The sequence below is a fragment of the Cherax quadricarinatus genome, chromosome 3, assembly GCF_038502225.1.
Source record: "Cherax quadricarinatus isolate ZL_2023a chromosome 3, ASM3850222v1, whole genome shotgun sequence".
Lineage (NCBI taxonomy): Eukaryota > Metazoa > Arthropoda > Malacostraca > Decapoda > Parastacidae > Cherax > Cherax quadricarinatus.
Window position 1 is genome coordinate 77,228,547 of NC_091294.1, and position 27,954 is coordinate 77,256,500.

The 27,954-nt window shown below is 41.0% G+C and overlaps 1 protein-coding gene and 1 long non-coding RNA gene across 8 annotated transcripts in view; one reads left to right on the top strand and one right to left on the bottom strand.

Annotated features, from left to right (window-relative positions):
- Positions 1 to 1,090, top strand: part of LOC128704881 (sodium-independent sulfate anion transporter) — a 94,372-nt gene extending 93,282 nt beyond the window's left edge. For 3 of the 4 annotated variants that reach the window (XM_070092593.1, XM_070092600.1, XM_070092630.1), the window contains one exon: positions 125 to 1,090. In XM_070092593.1, the coding sequence (XP_069948694.1) occupies positions 125 to 317 (193 nt within the window). In that variant the 3' untranslated portion in view covers positions 318 to 1,090. The remainder of the gene's footprint in view (positions 1 to 124) is intronic. The other variant, XR_011392950.1, reaches the window with a different exon arrangement.
- Positions 1,091 to 3,723: 2,633 nt separating this feature from the next.
- On the bottom strand, positions 3,724 to 27,954 carry LOC128704650 (uncharacterized). Of its 4 annotated transcripts, none has more exons than XR_011392983.1 (6): positions 27,826 to 27,954; positions 27,013 to 27,157; positions 26,474 to 26,560; positions 11,833 to 11,929; positions 6,384 to 6,560; positions 3,724 to 4,370 (listed from the first exon to the last, which is right to left on the bottom strand). It is a non-coding gene; the product is annotated as an uncharacterized lncRNA (long non-coding RNA). The 4 variants fall into 4 exon arrangements; XR_011392980.1 differs by having other exon boundaries at positions 27,830 to 27,898; XR_011392979.1 differs by lacking the exon at positions 27,013 to 27,157 and having other exon boundaries at positions 27,826 to 27,945.

Here is a 27,954-nt window from a genome sequence, read left to right on the forward strand (position 1 = left end):
ATGCCGTCATACTTTCTAGAAACTCGGATTCCTTTTACTTCTCATGCACTGTATGACCCTTGTAGGTTTAGCACTTTTTTTTTTATTATAATTTCACACTCCAAAGTATGTAACAACATTACAGCTTCTGGTGTGGGACTCGATCTAAGGAACTGGACTTACTGCTCACATCCCTAGCCACTACACTAACTGACCCACACTCTTCCCATCATTACTATAAAAAAAAAAGGTTTATGCTACTCTTGGGATCCCAAAAGTCTGATAACCACGTCCTCCACTTAACAATTAAGAGGCATGTAAGTTTCCCCGTCTGCTAATAACATGTTCATAATTACTATCACATTTACTTTGTCTTGTAAGATGAAGTCTAAGATCTTAATTGTGTTGGTGTGTGAGCAAAGCTCAGACACCTCCAACACAATTGTTATCAAACATTTATTAAGTTATACCATGAATTAAGAAAAGATCCTAGATTTCACCTTACACAAAAAGCAAATGTGATAGTAATTATGAACAAGGTAGATCATAGTGGAAAAATAAATATGTTCTTAGAAGACGGGGAAAGTTACATGCCCCTTAAAGCTACTATGTGGTCAAGCATACCTAGGCGTTGTAATATGCTCGAGCATAGACCTTTGAGTGTGAAGAGTATAGTCACAAAGGAAGTATAATCGAAGCTGACCAAAATTCACAATAGTAATTTGTGTCAAAGGTGGGATGTACTAGTGACTTTCTATCATTATTAAGCTCATAATTACCTGTTGGATTAGTACTGTATGACTGCCCTATGAATGTAATGCTTCAGCCTCTTAAAATGAATTAACGTGATTGAATCACCTCTGTACAGAGCTCACTTGTGTTTATTAAGAAAAAGAACCAGTAAACCCACTTAGGTTATACAACTCAACTTGTATTGTAATGTTTCCTAATATCATTGTTCACTTATTCATGATTATAATGTTATATTTTGCTTGGATGCTTTACTTGACATTTGTTTTATTACAAATATTCTTTATGTGTTTTCCTATGATTGTTTGTCAATCAAAGTATCTATTATAGAGGTTTTTAATATATAATGTAGCTTCAGTAATTCACTCTATCCTTATGCAGTTACTTAAAAATAATATTGCACAACTGTTGCATCAGTCTAGAATGTCCAAAACTCTTTGGGCAATGCTGATAAGGCCAAAAATTCAAATAATAATATCTATTTGTACATGTAAAAGGTATACAGGCCTAGCTGATAACTTATATGGGAGCACTAAACCTGTAGGGATTATACAGCACCTGTGGGAGATAGAAGGCATTCAGGCACTGATCCAGTTCCCTAGATCAAAAGCCCCTCACCAGCATCAAGGAACCTCCCTCGAGGGGTGGATGATATTATTATTTTGCACCTTCATAACAGAGGGAGTAAGAATAGGAAGGGATGATAGGGAGGCTGGTTTTATATTACATTATACTTGACTGGAACCTAAGCACTAAACCCACCAGGCTCCTACACCACTGACATTATAATAACTAAACCCAAAAGGGCTACACTACTGTCATATACATGGCATACAAAAACATTTAATCTTTTATATAGTAGAGCACTAAACTATTATGGGTCACTGTCCTGGGGAATGTGATTATTTATGGTGAAGGAATAATTCAATAAAGGTTATACAATTCCTTGGGAATAATAGACACAATCCAGACCTGTCAGGTCAAAGGACAAGTGCAAAACGTTGCCACAGTAAAACGTCACATTAGTTGCACTTGTGTCCTCTTTACCTGACATTGTCGGTAATTCTACCAACATTTAATACAATGGGAAGATAACTCCGACTCCTTGGATCAAGGAACCAACATTATGGGACCAAATTTTACAAATAAAAATGATCTATGTACTATCAACTATTTTCAAAGTAAATTATTAATAATTGACAATTATTAAATATAAAAATAAAGGAATTAATTTTTGTCTCACTTTATCATCACAAAACTTTGATCTGAATCCACATCTTCTACATCCAAACTATTTTCGTTATCCTAATGTCAATTAACATTTATTGGAAATAAATGGCATAAAATACCGACACAATGGAAATATAAACACACATGCAGTATAATGTGATCCTTTACTGACTACGTTTTGCCCGCACAGTGGGCTTTTTCAAGTCACAAACAGATCTACCTGGGGTGGAAGGGACGCGAGTATTTATAGTCAGGTTCAGAATGTTGAGGTCAGGTGGAGAATGCTGCATCTGATGATGTACCGAGTGGGGTTATAGAGTCTAAAATCTTGGGTAGCTTGGAAAGGAGATTGGATAAGTTTGTGAGCAGACCTTCTACAGTGTTCTTCCATTCCTGTGTTCTTAGGTGGGATAGCGATGAAGAAGTTTCTTGGCAAGCGGTTCAGCTATGTTATAGAAGCCACTATTCTGGTTGAAGTTGTCAGATATAGAAATAAGTGATGATTCCAGGATTCTTCGGTATTGAGTGTTGTCTTCTGTGGTGATAAGTCTTGAGTTTCTGTAGTTTATCAAGTGGTTGTGTGAATTACGGTGTTGTACATAGGCATTCCTTGTGTCGTCAGACCTGCTTGCGCATTGGTGTTTTGAAATACGTGTTTGGAGGTCCCTTGATGTTTCGCCCACGTATAATTTGTTGCAGTCATTACAAGGGATTATGTATACCCCTGCAGAGGGTGGAAGCTTGTCCTGTCTATCACTGGTAATGTCCTTGATGGTCGTGGTTGTGGAGGTAGATACTTGGAATGAGGTATTGGAAAAGATGTTGGAAACGTGTTTGGCAATGGAGTTTGTGGGGAGGACTATGTATCTCTTCTCGGCAGTGTCTTCTCTGGGTGTGTTGAAGATGTTTAATGCCCGTCGTCTGCAGTCTTTGATGAAGTGACGAGGATAGTGGAGTTTAGAAAATACTTGTTCAATTATTGTGCATTCTTCTTCAAGAAACTCATTGCTGCAGATTCTGAGTGCACGCAGGAAGAAGCCTATAATTACACCACGTTTGGTTTTAGTGTCGTGGTGAGAGTAGAAGTGGAGAAGATCGTTTTGGTTGGTTGGTTTTCGATAGACTTTAAAACGAAGTTCGTGGTCAGCTTTGCAGAGCAGAACATCAAGGAAAGGAAGAGTGTTGTCGACTTCTTCTTCAAGTGTGAACTGGATTGAAGGCTCGACCTGGTTGAGCTTGTCTTGGAGAGCTTGAACATTGAAGCGTTTAGGAGTTATGAGGAGAATGTCGTCAACATAACGGAGCCAGGTGACAGACGAAGGAATAATGGTGGAGAAACGTTCGGCTTCTAGATGTTCCATGTATAGGTTCGCCAGGACCGCACTGAGTGGCGAACCCATGGGTAGTCCAAAAGTCTGCTGAAAGAGGTGATTTTCGAAAGAGAAACACGTAAAGCCAACACATAGTTCAACAAGGTCGATGAAATCGCTGGCTGGAATGGGAAGATCAAGTGAATCGTCAATTTTCCTGCTCAAGAGATCGATGGCTTGTGTAGTAGGTACTTTGGTGAATAGGGAAGTCACGTCAAGGCTGGAAAGTTTCTTGTTCCTGATGTTGATGTTGCGAATGCGATTGAGAAGATCACCCGAGTGTTTGAGATGTGCTGGACTGATAGTGCCCAAGAGTTTAGAGAGGTGTTTTGCGAATTCTCGCATTCTGAACCTGACTATAAATACTCGTGTCCCTTCCACTCCAGGTAAATATGTTTGTGACTTGAAAAAGCCCACTGTGTGGGCAAAACGTAGTCAATAAAGGATCACATTATACTGCATATGTGTTTATATTTCCAATTAACATTTATTGCTTTTATCATAAGCAGTAATGAATCTATAGGGGAAAAATAAATAGAAATAGCAGACCATGTACTATTTTTCATATTATTATCATTATTATAATCAAAAAAAGAAGCGCTAAGCCACAAGACTATTTTTCATAAGAAATTACAACAATTGTAGCCAAGAGTAAAGTGTCGTCCCCTGGCATCTTGCAAATGCTCTCGCTGCCCCGGTAAGACGTGCACCACTACCTCTGAACGTCAAGTGTAATTTCTGTCAATCAAATAGATTTTTGTCCAAAAAAAAACTCACCAGTGAAGTGCAGAGCTTCAAAGTGATATTTTCTATGTATAATAATATTATATCGGCTCTCCAAATGAGATTTTGATGATATTGGTTGTGCCTCTTGTGAAGTGTTCTTCATCCACAGAACTCAAATCATTCCTCTCCTTTGTATTAACCAAGATTTAGTCCAACTTGTTGGCTCTAGGAATCAGTCCTCCACTTGTAGGCATTTCCTCATCAATTTGATTGTCTAATGAATTAATCTCTGGCTTATAGTGTTGTCTATGTGACCTGCAAAACAGTTCAGTTTTTACAACAGAATTTAGTATATAAAATACTTATTATAAATTAGAATATCTGGTTCAACTTTTTATTTTTAAACATTTGAAAAACTCCATACTATCAATAATGAAAAACCAAGTCTGAAAAAATGCTTCAGGTTTCCTACATAATCTTTATAACAAAAGAGCCCATAAGGTTACAAGTGAATCTGCCAGGAGTCATTTTCAAAGGTACGGCAAAAACCCCGAGAATCCCAGCAGCTCCATATAGGCAAGAACAGGAAATACATATTTTTATCAGGAGAAAAGTGGAAAATCCAGACATGTCATACAAAACTTGGGGAATAGCATCCATTCTGATTAAATCAAATCAATAGAGCAATAAATCAGATAATACTTCGATGCATTAATGCATCTGCCTTGAAGAGTAAATAGAACATTTGAAACAAGTTTATACTGTTGAACTCTTGATTTGTACAGTTTACCTCTCACCTGAGCAACTTTATACTGTGGCAATATTTCACTCTCCAGGAACTTTGTCCAGCCATTACTGCTTGACAAAGTTTCTGGAGAAAACAATGTTGCCACAATGTTGCACTAGTTGCATGTGTACTTTTAAATCTGTTTTTTTTAACACACTGGCTGTCTCCCACTGAAGCAGAGTGAACCAAAAAAGAAAAACACTTTCATCATCATCCACACATAATCACTGTCTTTGCAAAGGCCCCAAAATATGACAGGTTAGATGTCACTCCAAACAGCAAATATTCCAAACGCCTCCTTTAAAGTGCTGGCATTGTACTTCCCACCTCCAGGACTAAACCCAGCTAGCCAGTTTCCCTGAATCCCTTCACAAAATATTACCCTGCTCACACTCCAGCAGCTACAGTACCAAAACCCATTCATTCCTACCTAACACACTCCCACATGCCTGCCATATGTCCAAGCCCCTTGCACACAAAACCTTTTACCCCCTCCCTCCTTTCCTTTGATGACCCCAACCCATCCTTCCTTCTACTACACATTTATACACTCTCCAAGTCATTCCATTTTGCTCCATCCTCTTTAAATGCTCAAACCACCTCAACAACCCCTCCTCAGCCATTTGAATAATACTTTTAGTAAATCCACACCTCCTAATTTCCACACTACCACACACCAACTGCCCACAACATGGCCTTCACCACACACCAGCTGCCCACAACATGGCCTTCACCACACACCAGCTGCCCACAACATGGCCTTCACCACACACCAACTGCCCACAACATGGCCTTCACCACACACCAGCTGCCCACAACATGGCCTTCACCACACACCAGCTGACCACAACATGGCCTTCACCACACACCAGCTGACCACAACATGGCCTTCACCACACACCAGCTGCCCACAACATGGCCTTCACCACACACCAGCTGCCCACAACATGGCCTTCACCACACACCAGCTGCCCACAACATGGCCTTCACCACACACCAGCTGACCACAACATGGCCTTCACCACACACCAGCTGACCACAACATGGCCTTCACCACACACCAGCTGCCCACAACATGGCCTTCACCACACACCAGCTGCCCACAACATCGCCTTCACCACACACCAGCTGCCCACAACATGGCCTTCACCACACACCAGCTGCCCACAACATCTACTTCACCACACACCAGCTGCCCACAACATGGAGAATATCTTCAACTTACAAAATTCGATAAACTTGAATTAAATAAAATTAAATAAATATTTAAAGTGCCTTTCTGTATCACAGCAAAGAAATGTTCAAGGAACAAACACATACAAGGTGTTCAAAGAGCACAAAATTACAAGAAAATAACTAAGACAGGCCTCAACTGCTGTATTTGTCAGCAGCAGGACATTATTCACACAAATCGGGAGCTTTAAGCTCGGGAAAAAAAAAACCTACCCCAAGCCTACAAACAATAGTAGTAATGAGCCGGACAGCCTGACTACTGCCATCATTAGTTGTTTGAGTTATGTTACTTTATCAAATTTCATCACCTGCTGTTTGTATTATCAGGAAGATAAGTGTTGCAATGCTGGTCAGTCATGTTCAACACTGTAAATCCTTCAGTGTCCAACACAGGCGTCCAGGGCCCTCAAGACGAGAGGTAATTATGTCTTGTCAGCAGCAACTCTCTGACAAGTTTTTACCCTCCAACTTAGCTGAAGAAAAACCTGTGAAAGAAACATTAAAACCGACTAATATCCCTTAGATGTAAACTTGCACTACACCTCTGACTCAAACTGAACTACCTACAAACTATCAGGCTAATTCTTCCTGTAAATATGAAACCTGAGTGCCGTTAAATTTTGATAAATGATGAACTGTGTACGGTTTGGCCAAAGACATAAAATACGTAGAACGCCCACCACAACCATGACCCAGAACCTGCAACCCACCAACAGCCCCTCAGAAACTACGTGAAAAAAACAGATTCCAGATGGCCTCTGAAGGTCGTTGGTGGGTTCCCAGGTTCACAGTTCTACGTACCTATGACTCTGGAGGAGATTTCTCTCCCCCAGAGTCATAGGTATTCTCCTGTTATATACCTGACGTATCCTACTGGACACAATTCAAATCTAAGTTATTTTCATAGTGGAAACTAAACTAATTGTAGACCTTCTGAAAGTGATGTATGACTAATGGTATGTTTTTCCACTTAGACCTTATTAATATGTACCGTGGCGGCGTAAAGGGGGGATCAAGGGTGGTCTAGGTATGATCAAGGGGGTCTAGGTATGATCAAGGGGGTCTAGGTAAGATCAAGGGGGTCTAGGTAAGATCAAGGGGGTTCAGGAAAGATCAAGGGGGTCTAGGTAAGATCAAGAGGTGTAGGTAGGATCAAGGGGGTCTAGGTAAGATCAAGGGGGGTCTAAATAAGATCAAGGGGGGTCTAAATAAGATCAAGGTGGTCTGGATAAGATCAAGGGGATCCAGGTAAGATCAAGGGGGTCTAGGTATGATCAAGGGGTCTAGGTATGATCAAGGGGTCTAGGTATGACCAAGGGGGTCTAGGTATGACGAAGGGGGTCTAGGTAAGATCAAGGGGGTTCAGGAAAGATCAAGGGGGTTCAGGAAAGATCAAGGGGGTTCAGGAAAGATCAAGGGGGTCTAAATAAGATCAAGGTGGTCTGGGTAAGATCAAGGGGGTCCAGGTAAGATCAAGGGGGTCCAGGTAAGATCAAGGGGGTCTAGGTAAGATCAAGAAAGTCTAGGTAAGATCAAGGGGGTCCAGGTAAGATCAATGGGGTCCAGGTAAGATCAATGGGGTCCAACTAAGATCAAGGGGGGTCTAGGTAAGATCAAGGGGGGTCTAGGTAAGATTAAGGGGGTCTAGGTATGATCAAGGGGGTCTAGGTAAGATCAAGGGGGTCCAGGTAAGATCAAGGGGGTCCAGGTATGATCAAGGGGGTCTAGGTATGATCAAGGTGTTTCTAGGTAAGATCAAGGGGGTCTAGGTAAGATCAAGTGGGTCTTGGTAAGATCAAGTGGGTCTAGGTAAGATCAAGGGGGTCTAGGTAAAATCAAGGGGGTCTAAGTAAGATCAAGGAAGTCTAGGTAAGATCAAAGGGGTCTAGGCAAGATCAAGGGGCTCTAGGTAAGATCAAGGGGGTCTAAGTAAGATCAAGAGGTCTAGGTAAGATCAAGGGGGTCTAGGTAAGATCAAGGGGGGTCTAAATAAGATCAAGGGGGGTCTAAATAAGATCAAGGTGGTCTGGATAAGATCAAGGGGGTCCAGGTAAGATCAAGGGGGTCTAGGTATGATCAAGGGGTCTAGGTATGACCAAGGGGGTCTAGGTATGACGAAGGGGGTCTAGGTAAGATCAAGGGGGTTCAGGAAAGATCAAGGGGGTTCAGGAAAGATCAAGGGGGTTCAGGAAAGATCAAGGGGGGTCTAAATAAGATCAAGGTGGTCTGGGTAAGATCAAGGGGATCCAGGTAAGATCAAGGGGGTCCAGGTAAGATCAAGGGGGTCTAGGTAAGATCAAGAAAGTCTAGGTAAGATCAAGGGGGTCCAGGTAAGATCAATGGGGTCCAGGTAAGATCAATGGGGTCCAAGTAATATCAAGGGGGTCTAGGTAAGATCAAGGGGGGTCCAGGTAAGATCAAGGGGGTCTAGGTATGATCAAGGGTGTCTAGGTAAGATCAAGGGGGTCCAGGTAAGATCAAGGGGGTCCAGGTATGATCAAGGGGGTCTAGGTATGATCAAGGTGTTTCTAGGTAAGATCAAGGGGGTCTAGGTAAGATCAAGTGGGTCTTGGTAAGATCAAGGGGGTCTAGGTAAAATCAAGGGGGTCTAAGTAAGATCAAGGAAGTCTAGGTAAGATCAAAGGGGTCTAGGCAAGATCAAGGGGCTCTAGGTAAGATCAAGGGGGTCTAAGTAAGATCAAGGGGCTCTAGGTAAGATCAAGGGGGTCTAGGTAAGTTCAAGGGGGTCTAGGTAAGATCAAGTGGGTCTAGGTAAGATAAAGGGGGCCCAGGTAAGATCAAGGGGGTTCAGGTAAGATCAAGGGGGTCCAGGTATGATCAAGGGGGTCTAGGTATGATCAAGGGGGTCCAGGTAAGATCAAGGGGGTCCAGCTAAGATCAAGGGGGTCTAGGTATGATCAAGAGGGTCTAGGTAAGATCAAGGGGGTCCAGGTATGATCAAGGGGGTCTAGGTATGATCAAGGTGTTTCTAGGTAAGATCAAGGGGGTCTAGGTAAGATCAAGTGGGTCTAGATAAGATCAAGGGGGTCTAAGTAAGATCAAGGAAGTCTAGGTAAGATCAAGGGGGTCTAGGCAAGATCAAGGGGCTCTAGGTAAGATCAAGGGGGTCTAAGTAAGATCAAGGGGGTCTAGGTAAGATCAAGGGGGTCTAGGTAAGATCAAGGGGGTCTAGGTAAGATCAAGGGGGTCTAGGTAAGATCAAGTGGGTCTAGGTAAGATCAAGGGGGTTCAGGTAAGATCAAGGGGGTCCAGGTATGATCAAGGGGGTCCAGGCAAGATCAAGGGAGTCCAGGTAAGATCAAGGGAGTCCAGGTAAGATCAAGGGGGTCCAGGTAAGATCAAGGGGGTCCAGGTAAGATCAAGGGGATCCAGGTAAGATCAATGGGGTCTAGGTAAGATCAAAGGGGTCTAGGTAAGATCAAGGGGCGTTTAGGTAAGATCAAGGGGGGTCTAGGTAAGATCAAGAGGAGTCTAGGTAAGATCAAGGAGGGTCTATGTAAGATCAAGGAGGGGCTAGGTAAGATCAAGGGGGTTTAGGTAAGATCAAGGGGGTCTAGGTAAGACCATGGGAGGTTTAGGTAAGATCAAGGGGGTTTAGGTAAGATCAAGGGGGTTTAGGTAAGATCAAGGGGGTCTAGGTAAGATCAAGGTGGGTCTATGTAAGATCAAAGAGGGGGTAGGTAAGATCAAGGGGGGTCTAGGTAAGATCAAGGAGGGTCTATGTAAGATCAAGGAGGGTCTATGTAAGATCAAGGGGGTCTAGGTAAGATCAAGGGGGTCTAGGTAAGATCAAGGGGGTCTAGGTAAGATCAAGGGGGGTCTAGGTAAGATCAAGGGGTCTAGGTAAGATCAAGGGGGGTCTAGGTAAGATCAAGGGGGTCTAAGATCAAGGGGGTCTAGGTAAGATCAAGGGCAGTCTAGGTAAGATCAAGGGGGTTTGGTAAGATCAAGGGGGGTCTAGGTAAGATCAAGGGGTCTAGGTAAGATCAAGGGGGGTCTAGGTAAGATCAAGGGGGGTCTAGGTAAGATCAAGCGGGATCTAGGTAAGATCAAGGGGGTCTAGGTATGATCAAGGGGGTCCAGGTATGATCAAGGGGGTCCAGGTAAGATCAAGGGGGTCCAGGTAAGATCAAGGGGTCCAGGTAAGGTCAACGGGGTCCAGGTAAGGTCAAGGGGGTCTATGTAAGATCAAGGGGGTCTAGGTAAGATCAAGGGGGTCTAGGTAAGATCAAGAAGGTCTAGGTAAGATCAAGGGGGTCTAGGTAAGATCAAGGGGGTCTAGGTAAGATCAAGGGGGTCTAGGTAAGATAAAGGGGTCTAGGTAAGATCAAGGGGGGTTTAGGTAAGATCGAGGGGGGTCTAGGTAAGATCAAGGAGGGTCTAGGTAAGATCAAAGGGGTCTAGGTAAGATCAAGGGGGTCTAGGTTAGATCAAAGGGGTCTAGGTAAGATCAAAGGTCTAGGTATGATCAAGGGGGTCTGGGTAAGATCAACGGTGTCTGGGTAAGATCAAGGGGTCTAGGTAAGATCAAGGGGGTCCAGGTAAGATCAAGGGGGGTCCAGGTAAGATCAAGGGGGTCCAGGTAAGATCAAGGGGGTCCAGGTAAGATCAAGGGGGTCCAGGTAAGATCAAGGGGGTCCAGGTATGATCAAGGGGTCTAGGTAAGATCAAGGGGGTCCAGGTAAGATCAATGGGGTCCAGGTAAGATCAAGGGGGTCTAGGTAAGACCAAGGGGGTCCAGGTAAGATCAAGGGGGTCCAGGTAAGATCAAGGGGTTCCAGGTATGATCAAGGGTATCTAGGTAAGATCAAGGGGGTCCAGGTAAGACCAGGGGGGTCCAGGTAAGATCAAGGGGGTCCAGGTAAGATCAAGGGGGTCCAGGTATGATCAAGGGGTCTAGGTAAGATCAAGGGGGTCCAGGTAAGTCAAGAACCTCAGTGGAAATAAGTCAAGAACCTCAGTGGGAATAAGGACCCCAATGTTAATAAGGACCCCATTGGAAGCAGGTGAGTGAGTTTTGTGTTATCTTGGAGGATAATCTACACATATGCTATGTATAGTAATATATGTAACAGTATACATATAAACTCACCTTTTTCACACTAACATATATTAGTTTAATTATTAACTGGTGGATTAACACAGAATTACCCAGTCAAGTTAGGATGACATTACCACATTTGCTTGAGGGTATTTATACTCTCCCCAGGATGCGACCCATACCAGTAGGTTAACACCCTTGTACCTATTTACTGCTAGGTGAATAGTGCCATTAGATATAAGGGAAGATGCCCACTTGTGCCCGGGATTGAATCCAGGTTCTTCAGATGACCCCACTACCATCTGTGCCAGGATATATCCCATAATTCATCTCAGCCTCCTACAGTCTTGCAGGATGGGTATGAGCTGTATAATACACATATTAAACTAAAACTAACAAAGTCTAATTAGTCTTCAGTTTTAAGCTTTACAACCCATTTGTCCAATTAATATCTCACTCCATTCATGGTAACCTATAGATTACATTAATCATTATTTCCTGACCAGAGATGAAATGACTCTCTGACCGCGGGTTCAAATCCCGCCCGTGGCATGGTTTTTTCAGAGATAAAATCTCTGGTCAGGAGTTAAGTCAATACTTAACACTAAGTTCCTCTTACTACCAGTTCCTTACAAGTTTTGCAATCCTGTCTGGTTCAATAACCAAACTTCAGCGGATTTATAACCTGGAAATACCTTACAAGTGGACCCCCACCCATCTTTAACGACATCTCCGATGCTGCATCTGCAAGTGGGCCCCACCCACCTCTGATGACTTCTCCAACTGCTGCATCTGCAAGTGATAAATTATAACCAATATATATAGACAAATATTACCATGCAATATATACATACCATGTAATATAAACATTACTGTGTAATATAAACATATAACATTACTGATATGGCCAGTAATGTTTAACATAGTAAAGCCTATATCTGGATCACAAGGCTCAAGTTCCTTGGATCAACACAGCCTATATTTGGATCACAAGGCTCAAGTTCCTTGGATCAACACAGCTTATATCTGGATCACAAGGCTCAAGTTCCTTGGATCAACACAGCCTATATCTGGATCACAAGGCTCAAGTTCCTTGGATCAACACAGCTTATATCTGGATCACAAGGCTCAAGTTCCTTGGATCAACACAGCTTATATCTGGATCACAAGGCTCAAGTTCCTTGGATCAACACAGCCTATATCTGGATCACAAGGCTCAAGTTCCTTGGATCAACACAGCCTATATTTGGATCACAAGGCTCAAGTTCCTTGGATCAACACAGCCTATATCTGGATCACAAGGCTCAAGTTCCTTGGATCAACACAGCTTATATCTGGATCACAAGGCTCAAGTTCCTTGGATCAACACAGCCTATATCTGGATCACAAGGCTCAAGTTCCTTGGATCAACACAGCCTATATTTGGATCACAAGGCTCAAGTTCCTTGGATCAACACAGCCTATATCTGGATCACAAGGCTCAAGTTCCTTGGATCAAGAGACCTTCACTAAGTTATCAATAATAAACAATAACAGCCCAGAGCTACATACACCATCATGTAACGCCTCGTGTGGGAGTTATTGTTTGATCCCAGGAAGGGGAGTAGCTCCAGTTCCTCGCATCAAAACCCCTCCACTAACGTCAATCCCCCCCCCCCTACATTAAGCCCCAAAGAAAATTAAGACTTAAAATAGTAAGCAGACTGGTGCCGGGGCCCAGGAGCTGCAGCTCAACTCTTGTATTTACAAATACATCTCTAGACAATACTTACGTTATTACGAGGCTTAGAAAGCGGTAAACCCGGCGGGGGTGGCAGAAGTAAGGGCAAGACACCTCCCCTCCACGACCTCTGGAGTTAAACTGACCTTAAGTGACCTTGATGTTGGTCACTGATAACTTAACTCTGACTACCACCACTAGATGGCACTAGTACTCTACATGAAGGTTAACACTAGTACTCTACATGAAGGTTAACACTAGTACTCTACATGAAGGTTAACACTAGTACTCTACATGAAGGTTAACACTAGTACTCTACATGAAGGTTAACACTAGTACTCTACATGAAGGTTGTTAACACTAGTACTCTACATGAAGGTTAACACTAGTACTCTACATGAAGGTTAACACTAGTACTCTACATGAAGGTTAACACTAGTACTCTACATGAAGGTTAACACTAGTACTCTACATGAAGGTTAACACTAGTACTCTACATGAAGGTTAACACTAGTACTCTACATGAAGGTTATGTTAACATTAGTACTCTGCATGAAGGTATGTTAACACTAGTACCCCACATGAAGGTTGTTAACACTAGTACTCTACATGAAGGTTGTTAACACTAGTACTCTACATGAAGGTTAACACTAGTACTCTACATGAAGGTTATGTTAACATTAGTACTCTGCATGAAGGTATGTTAACACTAGTACCCCACATGAAGGTTGTTAACACTAGTACTCTACATGAAGGTTAACACTAGTACTCTACATGAAGGTTAACACTAGTACTCTACATGAAGGTTAACACTAGTACTCTTCATGAAGGTTATGTTAACATTAGTACTCTGCATGAAGGTATGTTAACACTAGTACCCCACATGAAGGTTGTTAACACTAGTACTCTACATGAAGGTTGTTAACACTAGTACTCTACATGAAGGTTGTTAACACTAGTACTCTACATGAAGGTTAACACTAGTACTCTTCATGAAGGTTATGTTAACATTAGTACTCTGCATGAAGGTATGTTAACACTAGTACCCCACATGAAGGTTGTTAACACTTGTACTCTACACGAAGGTTAACACTAGTACTCTACATGAAGGTTAACACTAGTACTCTACATGAAGGTTAACACTGGTACTCTACATGAAGGTTAACACTAGTACTCTACATGAAGGTTAACACTAGTACTCTACATGAAGGTTAACACTAGTACTCTACATGAAGGTTAACACTAGTACTCTACATGAAGGTTAACACTAGTACTCTACATGAAGGTTAACACTAGTACTCTACATGAAGGTTAACACTGGTACTCTACATGAAGGTTAACACTAGTACTCTACATGAAGGTTAACACTGGTACTCTACATGAAGGTTAACACTAGTACTCTACATGAAGGTTAACACTAGTACTCTACATGAAGGTTAACACTAGTACTCTACATGAAGGTTAACACTGGTACTCTACATGAAGGTTAACACTAGTACTCTACATGAAGGTTAACACTGGTACTCTACATGAAGGTTAACACTAGTACTCTACATGAAGGTTAACACTAGTACTCTACATGAAGGTTAACACTAGTACTCTACATGAAGGTTAACACTAGTACTCTACATGAAGGTTAACACTGGTACTCTACATAAAGGTTAACACTAGTACTCTACATGAAGGTTAACACTAGTACTCTACATGAAGGTTAACACTAGTACTCTACATGAAGGTTAACACTAGTACTCTACATGAAGGTTAACACTAGTACTCTACATGAAGGTTAACACTAGTACTCTACATGAAGGTTAACACTAGTACTCTACATGAAGGTTAACACTAGTACTCTACATGAAGGTTAACACTGGTACTCTACATGAAGGTTAACACTAGTACTCTACATGAAGGTTAACACTAGTACTCTACATGAAGGTTAACACTGGTACTCTACATGAAGGTTAACACTAGTACTCTACATGAAGGTTAACACTAGTACTCTACATGAAGGTTAACACTGGTACTCTACATGAAGGTTAACACTGGTACTCTACATGAAGGTTAACACTGGTACTCTACATGAAGGTTAACACTAGTACTCTACATGAAGGTTAACACTAGTACTCTACATGAAGGTTAACACTGGTACTCTACATGAAGGTTAACACTGGTACTCTACATGAAGGTTAACACTAGTACTCTACATGAAGGTTAACACTAGTACTCTACATGAAGGTTAACACTGGTACTCTACATGAAGGTTAACACTAGTACTCTACATGAAGGTTAACACTAGTACTCTACATGAAGGTTATTTTAACATTAGTACTCTACATGAAGGTTATTTTAACACTAGTACTCTACATGAAGGTTATTTTAACACTAGGACTCTACATGAAGGTTAACACTAGTACTCTACATGAAGGTTAACACTAGTACTCTACATGAAGGTTAACACTAGTACTCTACATGAAGGTTATTTTAACACTAGGACTCTACATGAAGGTTAACACTAGTACTCTACATGAAGGTTAACACTAGTACTCTACATGAAGGTTAACACTAGTACTCTACATGAAGGTTAACACTGGTACTCTACATGAAGGTTAACACTAGTACTCTACATGAAGGTTAACACTAGTACTCTACATGAAGGTTAACACTGGTACTCTACATGAAGGTTAACACTAGTACTCTACATGAAGGTTAACACTAGTACTCTACATGAAGGTTAACACTGGTACTCTACATGAAGGTTAACACTAGTACTCTACATGAAGGTTAACACTAGTACTCTACATGAAGGTTAACACTGGTACTCTACATGAAGGTTAACACTGGTACTCTACATGAAGGTTAACACTAGTACTCTACATGAAGGTTAACACTAGTACTCTACATGAAGGTTAACACTGGTACTCTACATGAAGGTTAACACTGGTACTCTACATGAAGGTTAACACTAGTACTCTACATGAAGGTTAACACTAGTACTCTACATGAAGGTTAACACTAGTACTCTACATGAAGGTTAACACTAGTACTCTACATGAAGGTTAACACTAGTACTCTACATGAAGGTTAACACTAGTACTCTACATGAAGGTTAACACTGGTACTCTACATGAAGGTTAACACTGGTACTCTACATAAAGGTTAACACTAGTACTCTACATGAAGGTTAACACTAGTACTCTACATGAAGGTTAACACTGGTACTCTACATGAAGGTTAACACTGGTACTCTACATGAAGGTTAACACTAGTACTCTACATGAAGGTTAACACTAGTACTCTACATGAAGGTTAACACTGGTACTCTACATGAAGGTTAACACTAGTACTCTACATGAAGGTTAACACTGGTACTCTACATGAAGGTTAACACTAGTACTCTACATGAAGGTTAACACTAGTACTCTACATGAAGGTTAACACTAGTACTCTACATGAAGGTTAACACTAGTACTCTACATGAAGGTTAACACTAGTACTCTACATGAAGGTTAACACTAGTACTCTACATGAAGGTTAACACTAGTACTCTACATGAAGGTTAACACTAGTACTCTACATGAAGGTTAACACTAGTACTCTACATGAAGGTTAACACTAGTACTCTACATGAAGGTTAACACTAGTACTCTACATGAAGGTTAACACTAGTACTCTACATGAAGGTTAACACTAGTACTCTACATGAAGGTTAACACTAGTACTCTACATGAAGGTTAACACTAGTACTCTACATGAAGGTTAACACTAGTACTCTACATGAAGGTTAACACTAGTACTCTACATGAAGGTTAACACTGGTACTCTACATGAAGGTTAACACTAGTACTCTACATGAAGGTTAACACTGGTACTCTACATGAAGGTTAACACTAGTACTCTACATGAAGGTTAACACTAGTACTCTACATGAAGGTTAACACTGGTACTCTACATGAAGGTTAACACTAGTACTCTACATGAAGGTTAACACTAGTACTCTACATGAAGGTTAACACTAGTACTCTACATGAAGGTTAACACTAGTACTCTACATGAAGGTTAACACTGGTACTCTACATGAAGGTTAACACTGGTACTCTACATGAAGGTTAACACTAGTACTCTACATGAAGGTTAACACTAGTACTCTACATGAAGGTTAACACTAGTACTCTACATGAAGGTTAACACTAGTACTCTACATGAAGGTTAACACTAGTACTCTACATGAAGGTTAACACTAGTACTCTACATGAAGGTTAACACTAGTACTCTACATGAAGGTTAACACTAGTACTCTACATGAAGGTTAACACTAGTACTCTACATGAAGGTTAACACTAGTACTCTACATGAAGGTTAACACTAGTACTCTACATGAAGGTTAACACTAGTACTCTACATGAAGGTTAACACTAGTACTCTACATGAAGGTTAACACTAGTACTCTACATGAAGGTTAACACTAGTACTCTACATGAAGGTTAACACTAGTACTCTACATGAAGGTTAACACTAGTACTCTACATGAAGGTTAACACTAGTACTCTACATGAAGGTTAACACTAGTACTCTACATGAAGGTTAACACTAGTACTCTACATGAAGGTTAACACTAGTACTCTACATGAAGGTTAACACTAGTACTCTACATGAAGGTTAACACTAGTACTCTACATGAAGGTTAACACTAGTACTCTACATGAAGGTTAACACTAGTACTCTACATGAAGGTTAACACTAGTACTCTACATGAAGGTTAACACTAGTACTCTACATGAAGGTTAACACTAGTACTCTACATGAAGGTTAACACTAGTACTCTACATGAAGGTTAACACTAGTACTCTACATGAAGGTTAACACTAGTACTCTACATGAAGGTTAACACTAGTACTCTACATGAAGGTTAACACTAGTACTCTACATGAAGGTTAACACTAGTACTCTACATGAAGGTTAACACTAGTACTCTACATGAAGGTTAACACTAGGTACTCTACATGAAGGTTAACACTAGTACTCTACATGAAGGTTAACACTAGTACTCTACATGAAGGTTAACACTAGTACTCTACATGAAGGTTAACACTAGTACTCTACATGAAGGTTAACACTAGTACTCTACATGAAGGTTAACACTAGTACTCTACATGAAGGTTAACACTAGTACTCTACATGAAGGTTAACACTGGTACTCTACATGAAGGTTAACACTAGTACTCTACATGAAGGTTAACACTAGTACTCTACATGAAGGTTAACACTAGTACTCTACATGAAGGTTAACACTAGTACTCTACATGAAGGTTAACACTAGTACTCTACATGAAGGTTAACACTAGTACTCTACATGAAGGTTAACACTAGTACTCTACATGAAGGTTAACACTAGTACTCTACATGAAGGTTAACACTGGTACTCTACATGAAGGTTAACACTAGTACTCTACATGAAGGTTAACACTAGTACTCTACATGAAGGTTAACACTAGTACTCTACATGAAGGTTAACACTAGTACTCTACATGAAGGTTAACACTAGTACTCTACATGAAGGTTAACACTAGTACTCTACATGAAGGTTAACACTAGTACTCTACATGAAGGTTAACACTGGTACTCTACATGAAGGTTAACACTAGTACTCTACATGAAGGTTAACACTAGTACTCTACATGAAGGTTAACACTGGTACTCTACATGAAGGTTAACACTAGTACTCTACATGAAGGTTAACACTAGTACTCTACATGAAGGTTAACACTAGTACTCTACATGAAGGTTAACACTAGTACTCTACATGAAGGTTAACACTGGTACTCTACATGAAGGTTAACACTAGTACTCTACATGAAGGTTAACACTAGTACTCTACATGAAGGTTAACACTAGTACTCTACATGAAGGTTAACACTAGTACTCTACATGAAGGTTAACACTAGTACTCTACATGAAGGTTAACACTAGTACTCTACATGAAGGTTAACACTAGTACTCTACATGAAGGTTAACACTAGTACTCTACATGAAGGTTGTTAACACTAGTACTCTACATGAAGGTTAACACTAGTACTCTACATGAAGGTTAACACTAGTACTCTACATGAAGGTTAACACTAGTACTCTACATGAAGGTTAACACTAGTACTCTACATGAAGGTTAACACTAGTACTCTACATGAAGGTTAACACTAGTACTCTACATGAAGGTTAACACTAGTACTCTACATGAAGGTTAACACTAGTACTCTACATGAAGGTTAACACTAGTACTCTACATGAAGGTTAACACTAGTACTCTACATGAAGGTTAACACTAGTACTCTACATGAAGGTTAACACTAGTACTCTACATGAAGGTTAACACTGGTACTCTACATGAAGGTTAACACTAGTACTCTACATGAAGGTTAACACTAGTACTCTACATGAAGGTTAACACTAGTACTCTACATGAAGGTTAACACTAGTACTCTACATGAAGGTTAACACTAGTACTCTACATGAAGGTTAACACTAGTACTCTACATGAAGGTTAACACTAGTACTCTACATGAAGGTTAACACTAGTACTCTACATGAAGGTTAACACTAGTACTCTACATGAAGGTTAACACTAGTACTCTACATGAAGGTTAACACTAGTACTCTACATGAAGGTTAACACTAGTACTCTACATGAAGGTTAACACTAGTACTCTACATGAAGGTTAACACTAGTACCCCACATGAAGGTTGTTAACACTAGTACTCTACATGAAGGTTAACACTAGTACTCTACATGAAGGTTAACACTAGTACTCTACATGAAGGTTAACACTAGTACTCTACATGAAGGTTAACACTAGTACTCTACATGAAGGTTAACACTAGTACTCTACATGAAGGTTAACACTAGTACTCTACATGAAGGTTAACACTAGTACTCTACATGAAGGTTAACACTAGTACTCTACATGAAGGTTAACACTAGTACTCTACATGAAGGTTAACACTGGTACTCTACATGAAGGTTAACACTAGTACTCTACATGAAGGTTAACACTAGTACTCTACATGAAGGTTAACACTAGTACTCTACATGAAGGTTAACACTAGTACTCTACATGAAGGTTAACACTAGTACTCTACATGAAGGTTAACACTAGTACTCTACATGAAGGTTAACACTGGTACTCTACATGAAGGTTAACACTAGTACTCTACATGAAGGTTAACACTAGTACTCTACATGAAGGTTAACACTAGTACTCTACATGAAGGTTAACACTGGTACTCTACATGAAGGTTAACACTAGTACTCTACATGAAGGTTAACACTAGTACTCTACATGAAGGTTAACACTGGTACTCTACATGAAGGTTAACACTAGTACTCTACATGAAGGTTAACACTAGTACTCTACATGAAGGTTAACACTAGTACTCTACATGAAGGTTAACACTAGTACTCTACATGAAGGTTAACACTGGTACTCTACATGAAGGTTAACACTAGTACTCTACATGAAGGTTAACACTAGTACTCTACATGAAGGTTAACACTGGTACTCTACATGAAGGTTAACACTAGTACTCTACATGAAGGTTAACACTAGTACTCTACATGAAGGTTAACACTAGTACTCTACATGAAGGTTAACACTAGTACTCTACATGAAGGTTAACACTAGTACTCTACATGAAGGTTAACACTAGTACTCTACATGAAGGTTAACACTAGTACTCTACATGAAGGTTAACACTAGTACTCTACATGAAGGTTAACACTAGTACTCTACATGAAGGTTAACACTGGTACTCTACATGAAGGTTAACACTAGTACTCTACATGAAGGTTAACACTAGTACTCTACATGAAGGTTAACACTAGTACTCTACATGAAGGTTAACACTAGTACTCTACATGAAGGTTAACACTAGTACTCTACATGAAGGTTAACACTAGTACTCTACATGAAGGTTAACACTAGTACTCTACATGAAGGTTAACACTAGTACTCTACATGAAGGTTAACACTAGTACTCTACATGAAGGTTAACACTGGTACTCTACATGAAGGTTAACACTAGTACTCTACATGAAGGTTATGTTAACATTAGTACTCTGCATGAAGGTATGTTAACACTAGTACCCCACATGAAGGTTGTTAACACTTGTACTCTACACGAAGGTTAGGTTAACACTATGAAGATTAACACTTGTACTCAACATAAAGGGCAGTTTATTTTAACATTCTGGTTAGTGAGAAAACCGTATGGGTCATAATAATAACAAACTGGTCTTTGGGTTGCACTTATTTATAATATTATATTCATGGGGAGCCTATTTAGGGGTGTTCCTGCTGGCCTATGGGTCAGTATTATGGGGAGAGTTAAGCCAGTAGGGATAGGTCTATTTAGGGGTGTTCCTGCTGGCCTATGGGTCAGTATTATGGGGAGAGTTAAGCCAGTAGGGATAGGTCTATTTAGGGGTGTTCGTGCTGGCCTATGGGTCAGTATTATGGGGAGAGTTAAGCCAGTAGGGATAGGTCTATTTAGGGGTGTTCCTGCTGGCCTATGGGTCAGTATTATGGGGAGAGTTAAGCCAGTAGGGATAGGTCTATTTAGGGGTGTTCCTGCTGGCCTATGGGTCAGTATTATGGGGAGAGTTAAGCCAGTAGGGATAGGTCTATTTAGGGGTGTTCCTGCTGGCCTATGGGTCAGTATTAAGGGGAGAGTTAAGCCAGTAGGGATAGGCCTATTTAGGGGTGTTCCTGCTGGCCTATGGGTCAGTATTATGGGGAGAGTTAAGCCAGTAGGGATAGGTCTATTTAGGGGTGTTCCTGCTGGCCTATGGGTCAGTATTATGGGGAGAGTTAAGGCAGTAGGGATAGGTCTATTTAGGGGTGTTCGTGCTGGCCTATGGGTCAGTATTATGGGGAGAGTTAAGGCAGTAGGGATAGGTCTATTTAGGGGTGTTCCTGCTGGCCTATGGGTCAGTATTATGGGGAGAGTTAAGCCAGTAGGGATAGGCCTATTTAGGGGTGTTCCTGCTGGCCTATGGGTCAGCATTAAGGGGAGAGTTAAGCCAGTAGGGATAGGTCTATTTAGGGGTGTTCCTGCTGGCCTATGGGTCAGTATTATGGGGAGAGTTAAGCCAGTAGGGATAGGTCTATTTAGGGGTGTTCCTGCTGGCCTATGGGTCAGTATTAAGGGGAGAGTTAAGCCAGTAGGGATAGGTCTATTTAGGGGTGTTCCTGCTGGCCTATGGGTCAGTATTATGGGGAGAGTTAAGACAGTAGGGATAGGCCTATTTAGGGGTGTTCCTGCTGGCCTATGGGTCAGTATTATGGGGAGAGTTAAGCCAGTAGGGATAGGCCTATTTAGGGGTGTTCCTGCTGGCCTATGGGTCAGTATTACATTCATAGCAGCTTGGGTTTCCAGACATTGCAGTAAGACCCATATGGGTTTACCACTGACTTTGGATTATAATAATAAATGGGTTACCATGGAAAGTTTTTGAGCCAGCAGAAATAGGCCTAAATAAACTAATGCCTCCTGGTATTAAGGTCAATTACAAGCAGTTTGATGATAATGTTTACATACATAATTCTTACCATTGTTATTATAGCCAAGTGTTAAACCCATTACGACTAGGGTAATACACAGCTGCGTAATTCTTACCAGCCTCTTAAGATATATTGCATTAATAACTCATTGGAGTTGTGATCAGGTGTAGATGTCTGTATGCTTCATTACCTTTGTAATTTGCTCAGCTATCAAAACTTTGTGGCTTAGTTCCTGGACCTATTATGTACCTCTGTAATGTTGAGGTACAGTTCCTGGACCCATTATATACCTCTGTAATGTTGAGGTAAAGTCCCTGGACCCATTATATACCTCTGTAATGTTGAGGTATAGTCCCTGGACCCTTTATGTACCTCTGTAATGTTGAGGTACAGTCCCTGGACCCATTATATACCTCTGTAATGTTGAGGTATAGTCCCTGGACCCTTTATGTACCTCTGTAATGTTGAGGTACAGTTCCTGGACCCATTATATACCTCTGTAATGTTGAGGTACAGTCCCTGGATCCATTATGTACCTCTGTAATGTTGAGGTACAGTTTCTGAACCCATTATGTACCTCTGTAATCTCTAACTACCATCCAGTGGATGGGTATAGGGTGCATGATATAAATATTAAACTACAAAGCATCAAGACTGAGACCCACATCAATTAACACTTGTTCTGTTTCCTGACAAATCTTACCTATCTTTATTTGCACTAAATAACCTGAGACCTGAATGTTGCATGATTTTGCATAAAGCTTTCAGATATATCTCCATGTAAACCTTACAGATGTGGCAAAAATATTTTAGTGTTAATGATAAAATATCCACAAATCGTGTCTACTGCCGCCCACAGGATGGGTCTGGGGTGCGTAATGAAGATATTAAACTGCAAACCTGAGATGCTCTGCATACTAAGAGGCTTTTCATGTGAGAGATGTAATGTCATCCTATTTTGTACAAAGAGGAAACTGGACAAGTATCTTCACCAGGTGCCAGATCAACCAGGCTATGATGGATATGTGGGGCAGCAGGCCTCCATCAGCAACAGCCTGGTTGACCAGGCAAGCACCAGATGAGCCTGGCCCATGGCTGGGCTCAGAGAGTAGATAAACTCTCGAAACTTTTCAAAGGTATATCAAAAGTAAGGATGACCATGGAGTGCATAATAAACTAACCACTTAGACGGCACGACTGAAAAAAAAAGTCAACCCAGGTACCTACTTACTGCTAAGCGAACAGGACAGCATTTGTAAGGAAACATGCCCATAGTTTGTCCTCGCCCAGTGATCAAATCCTGATTGTTCAGTGGCTGGTGGTTGGTAAGGTTTGTTAAGAAAGAGGGCAAGTGTTTCCTGATGCAGGTCTTAAGTCATATGATGACCCACAACTGGAGCTTTTGGTCATCTGATCAAGGACTTCCGCTGGTTTACCGGTCCACCTCTTTAAAAATCATAGTTATGATTATAACCATTAGTAATAAATATTACCCCTTTAAAAAAGTCATGATTTTAACCATTAGATGTACCGATGTCACTCAATGTGTGTTGAAACTGTTATCAGTTGAGTCACAAACATTGTTTGACTCATTACTATTGTTAATGAATCAATTAATTTTTTAGATAGTATACGTTTGCTTTAACTTGCTGGTTTAACAACCAATCCCAGAATCCTTAAACAAGCTTAGTTTCTTGTAAACAAATAAAAACATGTATGGGTATACTGGGATATTAATACTGCAACTCACTACGTTCTCATTGTATTATCTAATATTCCATCTATTAACATAAAAGAACAACAGAATAAGAGGAAGCCTTGGACTGGGGGGTTCAGTAAATATTATTATTATAATCATGGGGAAGCGCTAAACCCATAGGATTATACAGCGCCTGTGGGGGGATGGAAGGTATTCAGGCTGCAGGGAACTGGAGCACAGATCCAATTCCCTAGATCAAGAGCCCATCACCTGCATCAAGGAACCTCTCTAGAGAGGTTCAGTAAACAGTACCATGTGCTAGACATTATTGACAAAAGAATTAAAGTACAGTGGACCCCCGGTTAACGATATTTTTTCACTCCAGAAGTATGTTCAGGTGCCAGTACTGACCGAATTTGTTCCCATAAGGAATATTGTGAAGTAGATTAGTCCATTCCAGACCCCCAAACATACACGTACAAACGCACTTACATAACACACTTACATAATTGGTCGCATTCGGAGGTGATCGTTATGCGGGGGTCCACTGTATAAATTTGTGTATGAATTTTCTGACACAGGCTTCCAGGAACACGATAAAGTTGATGTTTTCTGACACTGGCCGCCAGGTTAGTCAGTTTAATATGTTTATTATGCACCCCATACCCATCCTGTGGGCGGTAATCAAAAGATTACAGAGGTACATAATTGGTCCAGAGACTGGACTCCAAAGTTTTGATAGCTGAGCAAGTTACAGAGGTAATGAACTCACAATTTACAAAGGCAATGAACTCACAATCCCTCACAGTCCCTGGACCCATTATTTTTTTTTTTATTTTATTATCACACTGGCCGATTCCCACCAAGGCAGGGTGGCCCGAAAAAGAAAAACTTTCACCATCATTCACTCCATCACTGTCTTGCCAGAAGGGTGCTTTACACTACAGTTTTTAAACTGCAACATTAACACCCCTCCTGGACCCATTGTGTACCTCTGTAATGTTGAGGCACAGTCCCTGGACCCATTGTGTACCTCTGTAATGTTGAGGCACAGTCCCTGGACCCATTGTGTACCTCTGTAATGTTGAGGCACAGTCCCTGGACCCATTGTGTACCTCTGTAATGTTGAAGCACAGTCCCTGGACCCATTATGTACCTCTGTAATGTTGAAGCACAGTCCCTGGACCCATTATGTACCTCTGTAATGTTGAGGCACAGTCCTTGGACCCATTATGTACCTCTGTAATGTTGAGGCACAGTCCTTGGACCCATTGTGTACCTCTGTAATGTTGAAGCACAGTCCCTGGACCCATTATGTACCTCTGTAATGTTGAAGCACAGTCCCTGGACCCATTATGTACCTCTGTAATGTTGAAGCACAGTCCCTGGACCCATTATGTACCTCTGTAATGTTGAAGCACAGTCCCTGGACCCATTATGTACCTCTGTAATGTTGAAGCACAGTCCCTGGACCCATTATGTACCTCTGTAATGTTGAAGCACAGTCCCTGGACCCATTATGTGCCTCTGTAATGTTGAAGCACAGTCCCTGGACCCATTGTGTACCTCTGTAATGTTGAGGCACAGTCCTTGGACCCATTATGTACCTCTGTAATGTTGAAGCACAGTCCCTGGACCCATTATGTACCTCTGTAATGTTGAGGCACAGTCCCTGGACCCATTATGTACCTCTGTAATGTTGAGGCACAGTCCCTGGACCCATTGTGTACCTCTGTAATGTTGAGGCACAGTCCCTGGACCCATTATGTACCTCTGTAATGTTGAGGTACAGTCCCTGGACCCATTATGTACCTCTGTAATGCTGAGCTACAGTCCCTGGACCCATTATGTACCTCTGTAATGTTGAGGCACAGTCCCTGGACCCATTATGTACCTCTGTAATGCTGAGCTACAGTCCCTGGACCCATTATGTACCTCTGTAATGTTGAGGCACAGTCCCTGGACCCATTATGCACCTCTGTAATGTTGAGGTACAGTCCCTGGACCTATTATGTACCTCTGTAATGCTGAGGTACAGTCCCTGGACCCATTATGTACCTCTGTAATGTTGAGGCACAGTCCCTGGACCCATTATGCACCTCTGTAATGTTGAGGTACAGTCCCTGGACCTATTATGTACCTCTGTAATGTTGAGGTACAGTCCCTGGACCCATTATGTACCTTTGTAATCGTTATTTTAATATCATTTTATGCACCCTGCTCACAGGATGGGTATGAGTTACAGATTTCTTCTCTTGCATTTCAAAGTAAGTACAGTACTATACAGTACTGTACTTTACAGTATGGTACTTGAAAGTAGGTTAGTATTTAATATATGTAGTTCAACAAAGAAATATTTCATTTACCTGTAAAATCATGTCATAGGTAGCTGACACTATCACCCCTGTTTTAAGGGCTGCTGCGTCAGGCATCTTTTTATCTTATGTATAATTCTGAAATAAAATCAACAGTAGAGTATGGTATGACATAATATGCTCACAATTACCTGCAAACACCAAATTTTATTTATATCAAACCGTACTACGGGTGGGGTTAGAACCTGCGATCAGAGAGTCGTAAAACTCCAGACCAACGCGTTAGCGACTGGATCAGCTGGCTACAATAAGATTAATCTAACTAGGTACATTTATCCTTCCTATGGTGTATAAATATACTTAGCTGGATGAATCTTATTGTAGCCAGCTGGTCCAGCGGCTAACGCGTCGGTCTGGAGTTTTACGACTCTCTAATCGTGGGTTCTAACCCCGCCCATGGTACGATTTGTTTGTAATCATGTCATTACAATTTCATGAGTCGATTCATTTATATCACGTATAATTCACTATTTGACACCTTACAATACCCCTGTCCATTATTTTTGAGCCAATCTGCTGAGATCTCTTACTCATTTCTGCAACACTGTAAGCTCCTGATGATGTGTCGATGGCAACACGAAAGGCCTAGAGCTTCTATTTGATTCGCCGGTAATCTCGGCCCGGGTCTCTTCCATTTTGGTGACCCGGCAGCCTAGAGCTATCATTCAACTCCCCCTGTGGTTATTTTGCATTATAAAGTACGTGTAAATTACGTCAGATTTTGGTATTTTTTCCTGGTGTGTATTATTATTATTATAATCAAGGGGGAAGCGCTAAACCCGGAGGATTATACAGCGCCTGGGGGGGGATGTGGAAGGCATTCAGGCTTAATTCGGGGAACTGGAGCACAGATCCAATTCCCTAAATCAAGAGCCCCTCACCAGTCTTAAAATAATGAATCCTGTGATACTCCAATACTGAAACTATATACTGTGCCAAAACAAAAGCATTGACATTGCTAAACTCACAAACTAGTATTTAGTCACTTAGCCATAATACCAACTTACCTCATAATTTGTAATATTTTACAATTAAGAATAAAACTAAGTCTGCCCGAAATGCCTAGCCATGCTAAGCGTTCTAGTGGTACACTCTGTAATCACAATTTTACTACATGTAAACCAAACAATAACCAAATTTCTGTAAACTCTGCATTGTAATCCTTATAGAGAATAAACTTTGAATTTGAATTTGAATTTGAATTTGAACATCAAGGAGCCTTCCTTGAGGGGTCCTGGTGTGTAATTTACTTATGTTACTATGTATGATAATTATAATCACCTAAATTTGTATAACTGTACTTATGTGTACGTGTATATAAATAAACATACTAAGTTATTTACCTACGTTATTTATTTACTTAATTATAGTACTTGAGGAAGTTATTATTGTTGTTGTTGTTAGGGTTTATAGGGCCACCGGCAGCGTACGTCGTATTGAACCCGACCGTCCAGTGTCCGGAGAAGAAACTT